We start from the raw sequence: 19457 nt of genomic DNA, 5'->3' as shown, positions 1-19457 counted from the left end.
TAAAATAAGACTGTGTGTCGGGTCAAACGGACAAACCTGACAGTCTTTGAGTGCATTCTGTACGGAGGATAAATTCTCAATCCTGTGTTTTCTCTTGAGTCTGTCCTCCTGAGCGTTCAGCCACGCCTGAAGACCCTGGACTTTACCCTCATATTCAACCCAGGATGCCAACAAGCCTTCCAGATATTGCATCTAAAGCAAAAAATGTAAATGTAACAAATGACACATGTATGCTATTTTACAGTATAATCATCATATACCAAACAGTAACTAAAACAGTAAATTATAAATCAGTATATAATCACAATTTAGTATTAAAATAATAATGATCATTATTATATAATTAATATAATAATTCACAATTCCTATTCATATAATTACAAACATAATAATAATGTGTTATTATTAATAGCAATGATTAATAAATTATATAAATGAATTAAAATGCTAAAAAGAGTCAATCCTATATTTTCACCCCTCAATAACTACTGTTTTACTGTAAGAACATACAGTTCTTGAAACTTATGGAATCACAAAATGTATTGAATAAAATTAATTCAACAAAATTAATTGAATAAATATTCAATTAAGTCCATCCGTCTGTACACCCACCCACCCTTCAAGGGGTCAGGAATTGAGAAATCAACTTTTCAAGTTGTGCCAAGCCGTGATGTTAGCGTGTGTTGAAACGCCGCCTATTACCCCTACCCACCTATTATTAGTTCTGTTAACAATATTATATAGGGGACCTTCGGATATTGTCAACCACTGTTCTATTAGCATTACTTTTAAAGGGGTGGTAAAACACATTCTTTTGAAGGCTTGATTGTGTTTGTGGGGTGCACTGTAACATGTGTTCATGCTTCGTTTGAAAAAAAAATCATTATTTTTCATATATTTGACCTTTATTCTACACTGCTCTGTCCCTCCTTGTAAAACGGTCTGATGCTTTCCGGGTTGTATGAAGCCAGTCCCTCAAAAATACGTGATGGGCTCTGATTGGTTAGCTGGCCCAGTGTGTTGTGATTCGCTAACCGCAGTGCACGTTTGTCGGAAACGTCACGCCCCTTCCCTTCACCGGTAGACTGTGCTTTGGTCAGTATTAGAAACGATGGCATCAATAAAACCACACCAATCTGAGCCCGAATCAGACCCAGAACATTTTAGTGAAGATGATCGAGCAGAACCTGTTCAGTCCTCAAGAGTAAAGACTGCGGATCTATAGTGATCGCTACTGAATGGCACTGTTACTTTTGTATTTTTAGAACGATTATAGCCAAATATCTGTCGCAAGAACTATTAACCCAAAACACTAAACACTGGCTTTACTAGTAAGTTAGCCAAATCACACACAGAACCATGTTTAGCATGCCCGTAGATAAACAACACATAAAAGCTCTAATCAAAGAATCATTTACACAAATGCCAAGTTCGCTGTTGAGATTTTAACGTTAGTGTTTGTAACGATAGGTGTTCGTCGGATAACGTTAAGTAGGAATGAGCATTTAACAGACTGGTTTGCAGAATAGCGTTGTCATCTGTTTCCTTCCTTGCTACAATGTACAACCTATTACAGGAAAACACATCGATGAAAAATAAATCAGACTTACAGGTTGTGGCCCGTGAACAGCTTCTGTTTGTAAATCCAGCTTTCAGGACAAGCCGTTGTGCATATCCTGTATTGAACTCGCGAACATTGTGGAAGTTTTCCTCCGTGAAATGTGCTGCGGGAGGGAGCCCCGCGCGCGTCGTGCATTCACACACTGGCAGTGTTTGTCTCACGCAGCTGACGTTGTGCAAATCCGGCATTGAACTCGCGAAGATGGAAGTTTTCCTCCGTGAGATGTGCTGCGGGAGCCCCCCACGCGCCTGTTCCCCGCTGTCTCATACACACACGTGCATATAACATGTTGTATGTTAAACGCTCTTCAACGCACCCCTGTCCCTATGAAGGCTGAACAAAGCAAGTACCCCAGACCTGCAATCCGGATGAATATAACAGCGTTTCCTCTGCATCGCGGCAACAACACTCCAGCCTACCACAACAGCGCCGCGATACAAAATGGCGCCCCCGACCCCCCTATTTAATATTCTCGGAGGAGGGGTTTATGTAAATATTGAGCCTGGTGATGTCACCAACCCTGGAGGAATGTGTGTAGTCGCCTAACGGCCGTTTGCTGTAGTTCTTAGAAATGGATTTCTTTAAAAGCAAATATCTCCCTTTGCTTTAAACTTTGAACGTTGTAACTTTACAGATGTTGTTTATGCTCAAGCAGCAACATTACACGCTAGCTAAAGTTAGAATAGTGAAATCGTGGTTTACCACCCCTTTAATATATTATATGGATGTGTATCATCATATAGTCATTAATTTATTTGGTAATATTCTTTGTAGTACCTTGTAGTACTTGAAGTACCTTGGAGTAAGATGTAGTGTAAATGTCATAACTATCATAAATATCACATAAAAATGGTAATGCCATTTCTAATCATTCCTGTGCCCTGATACTGCTACAACATCTTTTTTAAGGGTGATTCTGAATGGCAAACATTTAATCAGTGCAACGCAATGAGAGACTTAAAACAATTATATTACTTTTCTTAACAGTGTACAAACTGTTTTGTACTGATTGTATTTCAGAATTCAATTATCTACAAAAAGTCTGTTAGAGAATTGTGTAGAAGTATGAAGTCTCACTCTCTCTGTGATGTGCGTCTGAAGTATCTGCCAGTGGCAGTTCATGGCGCCCAGTTTCTCAGCAAAATCAGTCTTATCGCTGCGTTTGCTCTCCACATCCGCACCGCTGATCTGGAGCACTGACTGATTCACAAAGTCCACAGTGAGCTGTTTGCAGTTGACGTCCACTCTGAAGCCCTACAAGAAGTAAAGCAAAACAACAGTATGTAAAAACATACACTCCACACAAATTAGTCATTAGTAATAAGTCTTCTGACTAGCGTCATAAAATCCGGTCCAAAGTGCAGTTTAATTTGGAAAAGATTCACCCACTTAAACATGAAGGGCCATTTGATGACTCTAACAGGGGTAAAACTTAAAAAATGATGTCACCTTGTATCGCTGCAGGTACTCTTGGATGACCTTTGACCCAACAGCTCCTTTGAGATTTTCCTCATCCTCTTCTATCACTCTCTCCATCAATGAAATCCAGTTCACAAGCTCAGCAATAGCATGACAGGATGCCAGCTTATCCATCTGAGACTAAAACAAATGAACAATATATCTTTGAAAAACAATAGACTAAGAAAGATCAGACAGGATCTAGGAACCTCAGAAATTAATCTAATCCTATTTGTTGGAGCAGATAAGCCTGTTTAAAGAGCGGCATATGCAGAAGTGCTGGTCTGTACCTGGTGGAGTTTCTCTTGAACTATGGGAATGCGGGAAAGCAGTTCGGACCACTGAGAGTCCAGAAGGGTGAGTTCAGAACGCAGAGACGCCGTGTCCATTTTCTTCAGCCTGAGCAGATGGTTTCCCTCGTTCAGCACTGAGGCCTTCAGATTGGAGCGAGTCTCCACCTCCTTACTGAACTCCTGAACAGAAGAGAAGACAACACATGGAACTGCCTGTATTAAGTGGTTTTTAGAATTAGGTACTTCCTTATGGACATATGCAAGGATATAAATAATTACACAAATAATACATATTTAATTGTTAATAATCAATAATTAAAGCTTCTATTGAAACTAATTAATCATTGGCAAAACATTAAATTGTGAATATTATATAATAAAAAATAATACAATAATATTATTATAATTATAAATATGGCCCAAGATGCTGTGTTAGGCTCCAACAGGATAAGCGGTTTGGAGAATGGATTAATGAATAAATAGATGGATTGGAGGTTGGATGGAAAATAAATAAATAAATAAATGGGCTCCAGCATCCCCACATCTTTAATAAATTAAATAAAATAAAATAAAAAACACAAAACAAAACAAAAAAATAAAATACAAAATTAAATTAATTTAAAAGCAAAACAAAAAATAAAATAAAACAAATAATAATATTGGTTGGATGGAAAAAATTATTATAAATATTATAAAATATAATATTGGTTGGATGTAAAATAAATAAATTAATGGCCTCTAGCATCCTCACAACCTTACAAAGGATAAGTTTGTAAAATAAAACAAAACAAAATAATACACAATTAAATACAAAAAATTAAATAAAACACAAAGCAAAAAATAACAAAATTAAAAACAAAACAAAAAGTTAAATTAAATTAAAAACTAAAAATGTAAATTAAAATAAATAAATAAAACAAAAAAATAACAATCAGCAGCATTCTGTTCATCAGCAATGCATGGGCCAGTATGGTTCTTCTGGTGAAACTGGTTGACCAAATGCATCAACATCCCAAACACATCCCATGATTCTTAACATCAAGACAGCCTAACTAACCAGAAAAGCAGACAGCTGGTCTTTAACAGTCTCCAGTTCCTGAGGACCAGCAACAGTCTGTGTGTTCCAGAACTCCAAGCGTTCCAGAGCTTCCTGTAACCAGCTACTCAGTTCAACAGACTCACGCTTATACCTGTGACAAACAACAAGCACATATCACCATGAAGATTATAGAAATAAATAAATAAATAAATAAAACAATGAATTTCAGTCTAAAACTTAGCTCCTGACCTGGTTGAGTGCTTCAGGATGGACTCCAGGTTATGTAGCTCTTTGTTAATCTTGGTGGAGTTGTTGAGCCAGTGCTCGCCCAAAAGAGTGAGCTGGTTCTCCAGACTGGAGCAACTTACATATGACAGAAGATGCTTCCCTTCCTCCAGCACCTGATGCAGCTTGTTTTGGTGCTCCATCAGACTCGCCTTCAGGGCCTTAGGTGAAGATCATGAAAGGCCAATATGGAAAGTTGATCACATACAGTAAGTCTGGTATTATTAGATTATCTACCCTAATACACCAATCATACCCATGTTGGCAAGCTACTCCAGACATCTCATTTTAATATGCCTGAAGGTTCATTACTTTATTATGTACCTGATAGAGCTCTATTCTTTCATTCAGTCTCTCCTCTGTTTCCTCCACCAGGCCGACGCTCGGCAGACTGCCCTCCACAGCCTCTAGCAAGCGGTACAGGGTCTGATAGTCCAAAACTAGACGACTCCATGTCTGATAAAGTCACAAACAGATAAGTAAAAAAAATAAGTATAAGTACTTTAAAACATAAACGCTACTAGGGACACACACACATATTAGGGATTAGTGCCCAAAGCCGTATACGGGGTCGCGCAGATTATGATATAACCTAAATTAATATTAGGTTTCAAGACACAAGACACAAGAGAATGCGCTGTATGTCAATGTCCTGTCTGTGTGGCTGCGTCTCATGTCAGCTAATCGAGGGACACTCTGACACACACACACACTCGACGCACAGAGAGACTCGCGTCAGTCTCCTGCTCACATCGAGTTCTCTTTTGGTCTTGAACAAACAATAACAACAACACAGAGAATTTTGAGTATTCTCATATTAGGAGTCTTAAATTAGTTAAATAACGTCTTAAATAAACTTAAAGAGTTGTGAGGAAATGAGATGCACGGGACAGCGCGTGAGATCCGCGTCATGTTCGTCAGCGGCCGTTCTTAAAGTGACAGGAGCACTGATGATGCCTGTCATTAAAGTCGGCATGAAACGGAAGTTGAGATCGTCTTTTTCTCCTTATTGTGACGTATATCCGAGTGAAACGGCTTCTGAAATTAGAAAAAATGTAGGATGAGGCTTGATTTCGTCCTTCGGGAATTGATTGGATCGTTGGAAGTTGCTAACAAAATCGAGGCAGATTGGAAGTTTGCACTCAGTTGTGGAGAAAAACTTGATCTATCTCTTAAGAACAGTTTTTTCCCCAGAGCTGTCTCTTTACTGAACTCAAACCCACGCTGATCCACTCCCCTCATATACTGATAACTCTCCTACCTCACATCCGCCTTCACTTTGTTATTTGCACTACCGACTCTTTATTACAGTAACAACTGTTTACTTATTCATTTTGCACTACCACACCGTAACTGGATTATGCTCATTTGCACTGCTGACTGTTATTTACAGTACCTACTGTTTACATTTGTATTTTGCACCGTACTTCTAACTGTAATATGCAATCACTTCCACTGCACTTTTACACTTTTTTTCGGATAGCTTCTGTCCATAATTTATTGCACTACCTTAATCCACTGCCATATTCCTCATTTTAGCCTAACATATCATTGTATACCTCTATCTGTAAAATTCTGTTTATAGTAATAGCCATCTGTATATTATATTATATTCATAGTACATATCCACCTGTAAATTCTGTTTATAGTATTAACCATCTGTATATTATTCACTGTACATATTCACCTGTAAATTCTGTTTATAGTAATAACCATCTCTCTATTTATAGACATATTTATATATACTCAGTACATATCCATGTCCTGCACTTATGCAAACGTTGTATATCCTGCACTTGCTGCTATTGCACTTCTGGTTAGACCTAAACTGCATTTCGTTGCCTTGTACTTGTACTTGTGTAATGACAATAAAGTTGAATCTAATCTAATCTAATCTAATCTAAATAAATGTATTGTCTCTCTAAATCTTTTCTACATAATGTTACTGAGCATATTTCCTTACTTTTCGCTGGTTTATGCTACACATTTTACTTATTTTAAGCCTTTTATGGCTTTATTTCTGTAAAGCTTTTTTCTCAGCTCTCCCTTATAAAGGGGGCGCGCCGTAAGCGCGTTCACACGCTGCATTCCTCAGTGCGAGTCGTCACGATAAGCTGTTCGTCCGACTATATTGAGTAATTTTTACATTAAAAAAAGCTTTTATTTCTCATATATTTCTCTCTTTTTGCCTCAAGTCCTTATTGAAGAAGGTATTGTGTATACCGAGAAAAATGCACCTAACCACGATCAGTGACATGTTTCTGAGAGGAGGTGCAGAAACGAGACGGGGCGATAACCCCGCCCTCGCGCCAGAGCACATGACCGGGAGAGAAGAGAGGACGTTTCGATGGGGGAGGGAAAGTTAACATATTTGATTAAAGATTATAAGGGTAAATTAATTTTTAAAAAATAATGAAGTGCACAGATAAATCAGTTATAGTAAACACTACAATATTAATATAAAAATACGAATTGTAAAATTTGATTTCATGCCGCCTTTAATGTTCATCAAAGAACAACGGGAACAGAGAAAATTGTAGCTTTAATGATGATTAATCTATATTTCATTTATTATTTATGCAGTTAAGAAAGGTGTTTGATAACTATTACATTTCTGTATATGTCTAACAGGGAAGGCCATGGGTACTAATATATATATATATATATATATATATATATATATATATATATATATATATATATATATATATATATATATATATATATATATATATATATATATATATATATATATATATATATATATATATATATATATATATATATATATATATATATATATATATATATATATATATATATATATATATATATATATATATATATATATATATATATATATAAAACCACACTGTATAAAAATGATGTTACCTCCGAGATGCACTCCAGCTCAACTCCTTTTTTATGCGCTTGCTTAAGCACATCCTGAGCGCGATCTAGCGTCTCCTCCAGAGTCTGACGCTCACGTGGCATAACAAAGGCACTAGTTTTCTTGTAGAATGTCTCTGTGAGGACCATGTGCCACTCCAAGCCTTGGAAAAATTCCTGTAAATCAAACATTTGGGGAACCGTCTTGAAGTAAGCTTGTGTACTTATTTTTACACACACACACACACACACAAGATGTGTTTAGGAGTTTGGTGTACCTTGTGTTTGTCTAGAAGGCTGTGCACGTCCTCTACTGAGCTAGCAATCATCTTCTGGTCAGCGGTCATCTTATCCTGGGCCGTGTCCACCAGATCAATTAGATCTTGCAGAACTCGTTCATACTGATTCTTCAGTGCCATATTCTGATTCAGCCCGCTCCGTCGAGAGCCCACCGTCATCACCAGCTCCTCGTAAGCATCCTGTCCAGCACACATATGGATAAACCCAGGTATTTCAGGCCTTAACCACTATATTTTAGGACTTATTGTCTGGTTCTCTTTTTTATAATAATATACTGCACAAAAGTGCGTTTATAAAAGTGTTTATTTTGCCCATGTTGATGCCAATGATTGGTTGAGTACCTGTAGCTTCAGCAGCTCATTGGTGGAGAACTGGTCCGGGTGTAGCTCCGCCCCTCTGGCTTTCAGCTCGGTTATTCTGTGCTCAAAGTCTTTCAGCGTCTCTTCTACCTCTGCAATAGTCTGTCAGAACAAAAGTGATACAGCGATGACACAAGACTTCACAGCGATAACTGTCCTACTGTGCTGTTATTGTTAACTAAAACAAACTATTACAAATCTTTTTTGTAAACTGAAATAAATCTAGGTAAATTACTTCAAAAGTGAACTACTAAAGCTGAAAAAAAAACCTAAAACTTAAATTAAAATAAAGCTAAACAGCTAATTCAAAATATTAATGAATACTATAATGGTATATAAATAATACTAAAATGACACTGATATACAACCAAAATCACTGTTAATCCAATGCATTAATAATCAAATATGAAATATCTTTCTTACTTCAAGCTGTTTAGTTGTTGTGTGGTCAAGAACTCCTGCCATTTTCTGGATAACCTGGAACTTGCTTTCACTAATCGCTGTAAAGAGATGCTGTAACTCCGTCTGAAAAGAAACAGGAACTGAGATGATGTCGCAGTGTTGCATTCATGTACAGAACTCAATGTTGCCCATCAGGCCTGATTCACACCTGGAAAGCCGTGAGCTCCCGCATTCTGCTCAGCATGGTGTCACAGCGGCGGTCCAGAGCCGAGTCCAGGGCTCCCAGGCGTCGAGACAGACAGTCGAGAGTGTCCTTCATCAGGGTCTGCTCTTCATCAGATAGACCCACAGAGCTGCCGATCAGGCCTTGGCTGTGGCTGGTCACCCTGGTCACCTCCGTCACTTCTTTTCCCAATGTCTGTGAGGCAAGCAAAAAATATAGATAAGATATTTATAAATGCGTTTCATTTATTTCTACAGCTCTGTCTATAGTTTTACATTTCACTATTGGCAGTGTTGTTTAAAAACTGTTCCATTGGCAACAAACTGAAATAAATAAGCTGAAGTACTAAATTCATATGTAAAATGAAAATATAAAAAATAAAAGCTAATTCAAAATATTAACTTTTCCGTCATTTATGACAACGCTTCCCTGCCATTGATAGATAGCGCTGCAAACTGGAGAACTCCAAAACGGGGAGTGGACTCCAAAAATGGCCAGTACCTCCAAAAAGTGGCAAATCTCTTCCGCCAAATGATGTCGTTGTTTAATAATAAAAGATAGAGAAGATTCATATAGAGAGTGCAGTGGCCTGGAATTTGTCTCAGATTTAAATTTTCAGTTTTTTATTAAAATAATGTAAAACATAAATGTTCTTTAATAATATAATTAATAGTTTTAATCATTTAAAACATATTAAGTAATTTAAGTTTCAACTGTTTAAAATATTGTCCAGAAGACATATATATGAGGATATATAATATTATATTGTTTAGTGTAAAATGCCTTTAATAAGAAACAAACATCCGGAAAACCAAATGTGGGCGAATATGATGACTCATAGGAATCAGATATTAGCTAGCAAAATTTGCCGCCCAAAGTTCAGACCTCATAATTGGAGAGTTGTGTGTCAGCGTTCTCCGCCAGTAGTGCAGGGCCAGAAAACAGTGTGTTCTCCACATCATCCACCCAACAGGAAGTGGCTGTGACTGCTGAATAAAGCTGCTGCTCCATCAGAATGACCTCACGCTCTGTGGCCTGTAGAAACAATCACACATTATACACTGTTAATGCGGACACCTACGACACACACATGTTGATGTGATAAGCTGTCAAGTTAAGCAATAGGTTGTGCATTAAAATTATTTTACCCTGGTTAAGGGGTGTAAACGTTCATAACAAGCAATACAGTTATTTAGCCTGTATAAGTGTAAGTGTAGGCTGTTAAGGAACTTGGTGAATTAATCAAATTCAATTCAAGACTCAATTGTTGTGTCACCACAACTGCATGCAACAAAGAAACAGAGCTGTTTTATAATAATGTGGCTACCTGAGGGGTAGTTTCCTTTATTGTCTGACTGAATCCATTGTGCAGGGACATCAGGCTGGACTTGTCCTGGACGCGAGTCTCTCTCTTATAAACCGGGGCGGCAGTCTTCACACAAGCAGTTCTGGAGTAAAACTGTTAGAAAATATAACATTTTATGAAACACTTCACCAACAGAGAGTTTCCCAGTATTACAACTGTGCTCCAGTTATGCAAGATTTTTGCATTCCCTGAAGGCAGTCAGGCCTCAAAAAGAATAGTGCTAAAGTTTAAATTAAAGTGATAGTTGAGAACCCAAATACAGAGGGGAAAAGAGACTGATAGTATTATACAACGGCAACACTTTAGTATGGGGAACGCATATTCACCATTAAATACGATTTTTGCCTCAAAAAACTGCTAATTTACTGCTTAATAGTTAGTACGGTAGTTTTTGTAGCTTTTAAGTTTAGGCATTGGGCAGGATTAAGGGATGTTGAATACAGTCATACAGAATAAGGCATTAATACATGCTTTATAAGTACTAATAAACAGCCAATATCTGAGTAATATGCATGCTATTGCTAATAAGCAACTAGTTAATAGTGAGAATTGAACCCTAAGATAAAGTGTTACCTATGCAACATAGATTGATAAATAGATTTATGAGAGGAATGCCAAGGTCATAGGTTTGATTTCCAGGGAATGCATGAACTAATAACATTTAAACCTTAAATGCAATGTAAGTTGCTTTTGGATAAAAGTGTCTGCCAAGTGCATTAATGTAAATGTATACTCACTGTATACAAGTATATCTTGTAAATGTATAGTTGTATACTCATTAATTGAGAGACTACATTGAATGTATGCACGTTCAGAAATGAATGTGTCACGCTTTATAAGTAATTCGGTAAACTGCAAAAAAGTTGAAAGGTGATTAGAAATTGTTGACCTAAAATATGCATTTTAATCTAAAATCTTGGGGTCAGATTTACTAACAGCTTGCGCCAGCACAAACCCTGAAAAGTCGTGGACAGTTATTTTTGAGGCTGACCTTATTGCATATGCATTTGTAGGAGTTTCCCTTTCAGACGCAAAGTTTATGGAAGGAGAGTATTTAAATGAATGTGATTTACTAAGGTTTGCGCTAGTCAATTTACTGGTGTTTGTGCCATTAAACCAGACGCTTAAACCAGAAGCTAATTTGCGGTGTTCTTGGTAGATTGCATTGGTCATTATGAAAAAGATCCGGCTGTGTCTTTGTTCTTTAATGTGCGAGCATTCAAGCTATGTGGAGACTGTAAAGAAATCAGTGTACCGGTTGTTTGCTGTCTTGCTCCAGGGTGTTCATGAGGAGCTGTAGTTTAGTGGCCATGTCTTTTTTCAGACTTTCCCATCTCTTTCTCCTCTGCTTTTTCACGGCCTGACTGTCTCCCTCCAGCTCTGTATCGGGGGACAGGATCTCCGTCGCACTGCAGAAGATTTGACGCAATTGTAAAGAGAGAGAGTCAGTAAAGGTTGGAGGTCAAAATGATAGAAAACAGTGAGTAGCAGTGAAAGAAAAAAAGAGGTTAATGATACCTGGCTCTGACGGGTGATGCTTGTTGGGTGAGTATTTCCTCTCCACGACTTGCCACAGATTTCAACAGCTTCTTTTGCTCTGCAAGTTGCTCTTCAAGCTCCTGAATTAACATAATATATCATCATTCCTCATTTAGTAGATGCTTTCTTAATTAAAACAACTTACTACAGGTTCAATCCCAGTTTTGTCATTTAAAACCTCTCACTCTTCTTCTTGTAAAATATTACGTACCTTCTGTTTCTGGAGGGTGTCCTGGTGCTGTAGGCTGCGTGTGGAGCGGGCCTGGGCCAGCCAGTCCTGCATGTTTGGACTGTGGGAGAGACTGGAGTCGGATTCACTGGAGTCTGATGGTTCCTGAAGGGAATCCTGCGGGAGAGGGACAATCCAAACATAAGCACTTACAGTGTATTAATAGTCTTGAATACCGAAAATACCTTGATGGAACTGAATTCAAATAAAATCAAAAGATCATTCAATCATGAATCAAATCATGAGTCATCATTCTCATATTCCGCAATATTCTTGTGAATAACAGCAGGAAAAGAGGAAGCCATGCATGAGATTGTGGTATTCAGACCCAGAACCCAGTGCTGCTGAATTATTCTGCACATGGAGTGACAAGCAAAAAACCTATGATGAAATATATTATTATTACACAAGCTGTTTGAAGGCCTTTCAACTCCTCCCAAATTAAAGTCGCCTGCAGGACATAAAAGACAAAACGTTTAGAGAATCTCACAAAAACAATGTCTGGGTCTAATATTTATTGTATTTAAAAATATATATATTTACTTTATTTTAATATTTAATATGTTAATTTTAAGAATTTTTTACATTGAGCCATTATTCTCAATTACATTTCACAATCCTGGATTCTTTTTTACTTTAAGATACCGTTTTTTTTGTAAATACAGTTAGTTTTTGCCGTTTTTAAAAACGTTTAAAATATAGTACAATTGTTTTAATATAATATTTCCTCCTCACTGTCAGATATGGTGTTAATAGTGGATAAAATGTTATATTTTTATAATAATAATGATTATTATTATTTTCACTTGTGAACCATTTTAAGATGCATTTTATGAAAGATTTTATACAAATAAAATGTATTATTATTACTACTACTATTATGTACCATTATAATATTTTGGGCATGGACCTTGAAGGAATTTGGAGTACCTTATAATACAATGATAATTGATATACCAATAAGGTAATCATGTATGTTCAATATTATGCGTCATGACATATATCAAAGTACTACAGTACTAACATCCCGTCTGAGTCCTTTTTTAGGGTTCCCAAATGAACGTCTAGAGTCTAGAACAAACATGTCTCTAGTTTCCAGCCTTGATCCAGAGGTCAAGCCTCACCTGAATGTTGATCTGCTTGTGTTGCAGCATCCTCTGCAGCTCTAGCAGGCTGCCTTTCAGCGTACGCAATTTCCTGGAGAGCAGCTCCGTGTCCTCCCTGTTCTCCGGTCGGCCCTCCAGCAGAAGATTCTCGCTGTGTCTGGAGAGCTCGGAGAGAGCCAGCACCTTCTCCTCGATTTCCAGCAGCATGTTCTGCAGGAGCAACAGAAGCGAGGCCAGCTCAAACATGGTTCTGCAGCTCTCATCCCAGGACCTTACCAACACCTACAGCACTGTACATTATCCGTAATCCCTCACGTGCCATGCTCCCAGTAAACATGCATTCTTTAGGATAACAACAGGAATGTATAAAAGTGCTTAAATGATATCCAAAATTCACTTAAGAAGTGTCAAGACAGTTGCTTTAAAAAGAATTCAAGGTGTTTCGCAGTGGGACATCTGCCAGTTTGTAACCTTCCCATGAAGTCAAACGAAGCCCCACCCCTTTCACCAATAATGCTGCGGCCACCCTCATGAATATGCAATAAGAGGCGGAACAGACTTCCAGTGAGCACCAATCCTCTTACAGGAGTCCTCTAATATCCTCAAAGTCTGTGAACTGTAACTGTGAACTGTGTTACGCTGAAACATTTGCATAATCTGATTACGGCTCGTGCCACAGACGCTTAAGAATCAATCCATCTGAGGCCTTTTAACACTGCTGTTTACAGATAACACGTTTCCTGTTCTCTCAGAGGAATTAACTCATTCAGGCCTTAATGTCGTGCGGTAACAAAATAATACATTTTCTTTTTTATATATTAAACAGTAAATCATAAATGTATATATTTTAGTAATGTGCAGTAGGGGGCGCTCTAACCTGACAGTCTCTGAGTTGCTCTTCCATGTCTGAGTCCTGAGAGCAGGAAGGGATGTTACTGCGAGTGCTCTGCAGCCATTGGTCCAGCTGGTCTGCCTGGTTCAGGTAGCTCTGTAAAGCCTGCGCCTGCTGCTGCTTTTCCACTCGTTCACTCAGTCGCTCCTGTACAAATCACCATAAACATCTATAAATATCTACTGGGCATCTGTCAAGACTCTGGGCTGATCAGAACCCACCTTTTCTGTTTGTGTTTTGTGGTTTGTTATGTTCTCCTTTGTTTGTCATGTCTTTGTCCATCCTCTCGTTTCCTTTTCATTAGTCTACACCTCACCTGTTGTCTCTTATTACCCTCTTAGTTTGCTGCCCTATTTATTTCCCTTGTGTGTGCGCTGTTCTGTGCCAGATTGTTGTTTGCCCCTGAGCTCACAAGATTCAGTTAGTGTTTTTGTTGGTGGTCCAGTCTTGTTTTTTTTCTTTTGGCTCCATGATTCTCTGCATGTCCTGCATTCCCTTTTTGTCTACTCCTGCCTGGCTTATAGTCTGCTTGATCTGGTCTGCCTGGAATTCTGAGATGTTCTTCTCCTAACCTGGTTCTGTTAGCCTGGCCTGTTGGATCTTTTCTTTTCTCCCGCCCCGGGCAGCCAAGCCAGCACATCTGCCCGTTTTCTGGATTCTCTAGTGTCAAATTTTGTCTCTGTGTGGTCTGTGAGCAGCAATCTGTCCATCCACTGGTTCTGCCTGTCCTACTTGCTATGACCCTTGCCTGTCCTGATATCAGTACCAGCCTGCCCCTTCTGGGTATTTTGCTAGCTTGATTTTTTTCCCCCTGCTACTCAGCATCTGTTTTTTCCTGGCTAAGGATTGTTTTTGTTCGGACCCTCTTGGGATGGATTTTGCGGAGTTTTGGCTTTTGCATATAAACCTTTACTATTCATCTGCATTTGGGTTCTCTCTCTATTACTGGTTCTGACAGCATCTTTATCACATAATAAAATAAGTGTGAATGTCACTGCACCACTACTTTCTGAAGAAACTGAGATTAGATTTTAAAATGTGTTCAAAAACAGAGAAAAAATAAAGAAAATTACTGGACCCATCTATATGTACAGTGGGGCAAAAAAGTATTCAGTCAGCCACCAATTGTGCAAGTTATCCCACTTAAAAAGATGAGAGAGGCCTGTAATTTTCATCATAGGTACACTTCCACTATGAGAGACAGAATGAGAAAAAAAATCCAGAAAATCACATTGTCTGATTTTTAAAGAATTGATTTGCAAATTATGGTGGAAAATAAGTATTTAGTCACCTACAAAAAAGCAAGATTTCTGGCTCTCACAGACCTGTAACTTCCTCTTTAAGAGGCTCCTCTGTCCTCCACTCGTTACCTGTATTAATGGCACCTGTTTGAACTCATTATCAGTATAAAAGATTGAGATCGTAGAAGACTGCAGAAGACTGAATCTGCAATAGGTAAGCAGCTTTGTGTGAAGAAATCAACTGTGGGAGCAATTATTAGAAAATAAAGCCAGTACATGTCCGGGCCCGTCGAAGTTCGCTAGAGAGCATTTCTTTCTCATTCTGTCTCTCATAGTTGAAGTGTACCTATGATGAAAATTACAGGCCTCTCTCATCTTTTTAAGTGAGAGAACTTACACAATTGGTAGCTGACTCAATACTTTTTTGCCCCACTGTATATATTTTTTATATAATGCTATTCTTTTGAACGTTCTGTTCATCAAAGAATCCTAAGAAAAGGTATCACAGGTTCCACAAAATGTTTCATCAAAAATATGAGGCTTCTTTCAAAAATATTTTTAAAAAATCTTAGCAACCCAAACTTGTGAACAGCTGTGTTTTCATTATAAAACGTATATTTATTTAGTTTCCTTATTACTTAATTAGGGCTGTCCTCGACTAAAGATTTTTCTAGTTGACTAATAGTCGTAAGCCATTAGTCGACTAATGCCGAGTTCAGACTGCACGATTTTCAAACTCGTCGGATCACTGCTCTTTTCACACTGCATGACTATCTGGGCCAGCATTCAGTCGCTGCTGTGTTCACATTGCACGATGGATCGGCGACAGGTGGTTTCACACTGCATGACTGTACAAGAGAAAGAATCGCTGACAGCTCTGTCCAGTCCACAAACTACATTTCACAACCAAACACACTGGAGAAGTGAGAAGGGAACAATGCGACGACAATGCGATCACGTTCGTCAGACTGGAGTTCTCGCGCGAGACTGGAATTGTTATTAAAAATATAGACTGCAGTGCAGAAACTTGCGATCCAATTTGTCTGTGCGCTGATTTGCGGCAAAAAGGAGAAAAAGAAAAAAGATTATGCCGGAGGAAATGGTTGGGGAGACACAGGGAGAAAGGATTGTGCTCTGCAAAGAGAGTTGGAGTTTGTCGGCCATTTTGCAAAACCTGATGGTGAGTCAAAATCGGGGCTAAAATCGGGCAGCCTGAACTCGGCATAAATTGCACGATTATATTAATTTAATTACTTAAATTTATACACTGAGGAGAATACTAAACCATAATGATCGTTTAATATATATAGGTGTAATATATAGCCTATTCCGTGCTCAAGTGCACACATGGAGCTTGCCGCAAAGCATCGGCAAAAGTAATAATTATGAATGTGTCTGGAAGAAATAGCAAGGAGCCATTTTAATTATGTATTAATAAACTAGTGTTTTCTGTGTCAGTTTCAGCTGCAAAGATGAAGTTGACGATGCTGACTCGCCAGCTCCGCAGTATAGTGAAGGCGCCCATTGAGAGAAATGCACCTTTCACACGTATGTTTGGATTTCCTGCCCGACATACTGTAATTACTGTAAGGACCTGCCATTAACGATATAACATTTAGTAGACTATTAGGGGGCAGCCTAATATATATTCACCCCCCGGCTCTTAATGCATTGTTTTTCTTTCTGGAGCATCAGTGAATGTTTGAACCTTTTTTAGTAGTTGTGTTTGAGTCCCTCAATTGTCCTCAGTGTGAAAAGATGGATCTTAAAATCATACAGTCATTGCTGGAGAGGGTTCAAATATGAAAAAGAGGCTGGAAAACTGAAGAATGTGCAGGACCTGGAGGATTTTTCTGAGGAACATTGGGCAGTTTAACTGCTCAGGACAAACAAGGGACCCATGAACAACCATCACAAAACAAAAAAACAGCCGTGGATCATCCAGGGAACGACACACAGCACTGAGAATCAATGGTTCATAAACTTTTTAGGGTTATTTTAATAAATTCAGCTTTTTTTTTTTGTCTTGTGGACTATATGTAAAAAAAATTTATGTAAAATATCTTATTCAGGACAGTACTAAATAAAAAATAAAAATAAAATAAAAATACAATTTTGTATGATCCCTCTTATTTAGTTAAAATTATTCCCATTTTCACAGATTCTGCAAGCGGTTCACATACTTTTTCATGCCACTGTATATATAAATTAATTATTATTCAAGGTATACCTCAAGAAGTTGTCGTTTTCCTGAAGCCTTCATGTGAATGGTGGCCATCCTCTCCGACAGCACAGTGAGTGTTGACTGCATGGCCAACTGATCCGAGGAGTCCGAGTCCACGGCATCGGACATCAGCTCGTCTGTGAAGCTGGACTGAAGCCCATCTATATCATCCTGCAGTCTGACAATTTCCTCCATCTGATTCTGGAGGAATATGGCAGTTTGACAGTTTCGTTTTTGTTCTGCATCCATATTCTTCTACAGCTCCTATGGTCTACAGCTGACGCAAAAGCAACAGAGAGAATCCTTCAGAACTTCAAATCTACAATCGGCTCACCTGATAAAGGACCATTTGTCTGTCAGGACTGAGATCATGCATAGGGGGCTCGTTTAATCTGGTCTCTATGGACTCCATCTTAGTAGAGATGGACTGTACAGATCCCTGATAGCGCTGTTGCTTCTCCAAAGCTTCGTAGAGCGTCTTCTGCTTTTCACTTATCTGCAAAACACAGAGATAATCAAAACTCAAAGACCAGATTTTAAATACTAGTGCATCTGACTGTTGAACACAAAAGACCAACGTACCACATTTTTCAGGGTCTCCCATGAGCGCTGAAGATCATCTATACTGGCTACAGACTCCAGAGCGGGATTGTACAGCTCCTGGATGGGAGCTCTGGTAAGAGTGGCCCTTCCCATGGACATCTACATTTAGGACAGGCCGAAAGAAAACAATGCAAAATAAAATATATTATGTTAATGTGCTACATTGCACTGCTGTCTACATTATGCAGTAGACAGTATGTTAGGTTTCCATTCCAAACCCAATTTTCTTTATGTTTTCAGTAAAATTAAGGGGAAACTGATAATTGCAAAAAAGCAACAGGGGGAAAGTCAGCTAGAAAAAAGATCAAGCACCAAAAGCTTTGATATTACTGTTAATACCTTGCTAATGGCTGCTTCAGTGTTATTGACAGGAGAGGGAGACCGACAGAAAGCAGGAGAGCAGATCTCACTGCTGGTGCCCTCCTCCCCAGACTCCTCTGTCACAGGAGACAGGAGAGACTGACAGCGACCAGCCGACATCTGGCAGCAGCACAAGCGGAGAGAGTCACGGAGCAGAAGATATTAGTCAATCAGTAAACAGAGCTGTAACGTTCATTGATTATGGCATGCAAAGATAGCTGAGAGATGAGTAAATAAGGACAAGATAAGAGGGTCAGTTTTTAATCAACACTGCAAATTGATCTCTTAAACCTGGCTCAGGCTACAGGAGTTTCAGGCCAATTTATGCCCGATTTCAGAGGGGGAAAAAAATGCATCCAGGGGCAGGGCTTTTATTTATCTGGTAATGTGAGGCGTTTACAGATCAAATCTTAAACTTCCCGATCTGCTCATGAACACATCAGGGCCGCCCTGACAATATCATACATGTTTGATATTCAGGATTTTAAATTGGGATGATTACGATTATGATTACGTTAGTACACAATAGCCAATGAGAGACAAGTCTAGAAGGAGACTGAAGTGAAGGAACTGGTGACCGCGAAACAACAAGTTGCCACGACACACTTTCCATTGTGTTTACATCCGCTTCTCTGTGAGGTGCTAAATCTGGCAATATTTTGAGAATATCTTATAGTGTGTGATGCGCCACAATATTTTTCTTGTAGTGTGTGCAGGTTTGAGATTTTAAAGAAGAAAATCTGTGAAGATTCTCGTTATGTGTGAGATGCAACAAGATTTCACAATCGGTTAAAGGAACACGCCGACTTTTGGGGACTTTAGCTTATTCACCGTATCCCCCAGAGTTAGATAAGTGCATAAATACCATTCTCATCTCCGTGCGTGCCATAACTCTGTCTGATGCACACACCGCTAGCCTAGCTTAGCACAAAGACTGGAGGTAAATGGCTCCAGCTAGCCTACTGCTCAAAAAGTGACAAAATAACACCAACATTTTCCTATTTACATGTTGTGATGTGTATAGTTAC

The 19457-nt window shown here is 38.6% G+C and overlaps 1 protein-coding gene across 6 annotated transcripts in view; it reads right to left on the bottom strand.

Moving 5' to 3' along the window:
• syne1b (spectrin repeat containing, nuclear envelope 1b) overlaps positions 1-19457 on the bottom strand; it is a 199198-nt gene that overhangs the window by 81907 nt on the left and 97834 nt on the right. For all 6 annotated transcript variants that reach the window (XM_079833876.1, XM_079833877.1, XM_079833873.1 and 3 more), the window contains 23 exons: positions 18409-18549; positions 18049-18168; positions 17801-17962; positions 17473-17667; positions 13987-14148; positions 13128-13319; positions 11986-12120; positions 11754-11854; positions 11491-11644; positions 10197-10328; positions 9755-9904; positions 8855-9064; positions 8668-8769; positions 8227-8346; positions 7864-8064; positions 7589-7762; positions 5021-5152; positions 4661-4857; positions 4430-4562; positions 3370-3552; positions 3071-3220; positions 2699-2875; positions 37-192 (listed from right to left, as the gene is read on the bottom strand). In XM_079833876.1, the coding sequence (XP_079690002.1) occupies positions 37-192; positions 2699-2875; positions 3071-3220; positions 3370-3552; positions 4430-4562; positions 4661-4857; positions 5021-5152; positions 7589-7762; positions 7864-8064; positions 8227-8346; positions 8668-8769; positions 8855-9064; positions 9755-9904; positions 10197-10328; positions 11491-11644; positions 11754-11854; positions 11986-12120; positions 13128-13319; positions 13987-14148; positions 17473-17667; positions 17801-17962; positions 18049-18168; positions 18409-18549 (3579 nt within the window). The remainder of the gene's footprint in view (positions 1-36; positions 193-2698; positions 2876-3070; positions 3221-3369; positions 3553-4429; positions 4563-4660; positions 4858-5020; positions 5153-7588; positions 7763-7863; positions 8065-8226; positions 8347-8667; positions 8770-8854; positions 9065-9754; positions 9905-10196; positions 10329-11490; positions 11645-11753; positions 11855-11985; positions 12121-13127; positions 13320-13986; positions 14149-17472; positions 17668-17800; positions 17963-18048; positions 18169-18408; positions 18550-19457) is intronic.

Source organism: Gobio gobio, assembly GCF_949357685.1.
Source record: "Gobio gobio genome assembly, chromosome: 13".
Classification (NCBI taxonomy): Eukaryota; Metazoa; Chordata; class Actinopteri; order Cypriniformes; family Gobionidae; genus Gobio; species Gobio gobio.
The sequence above is the reverse complement of the archived record's forward strand: the minus strand, read 5'-3'. Positions and strand labels throughout refer to the sequence as shown.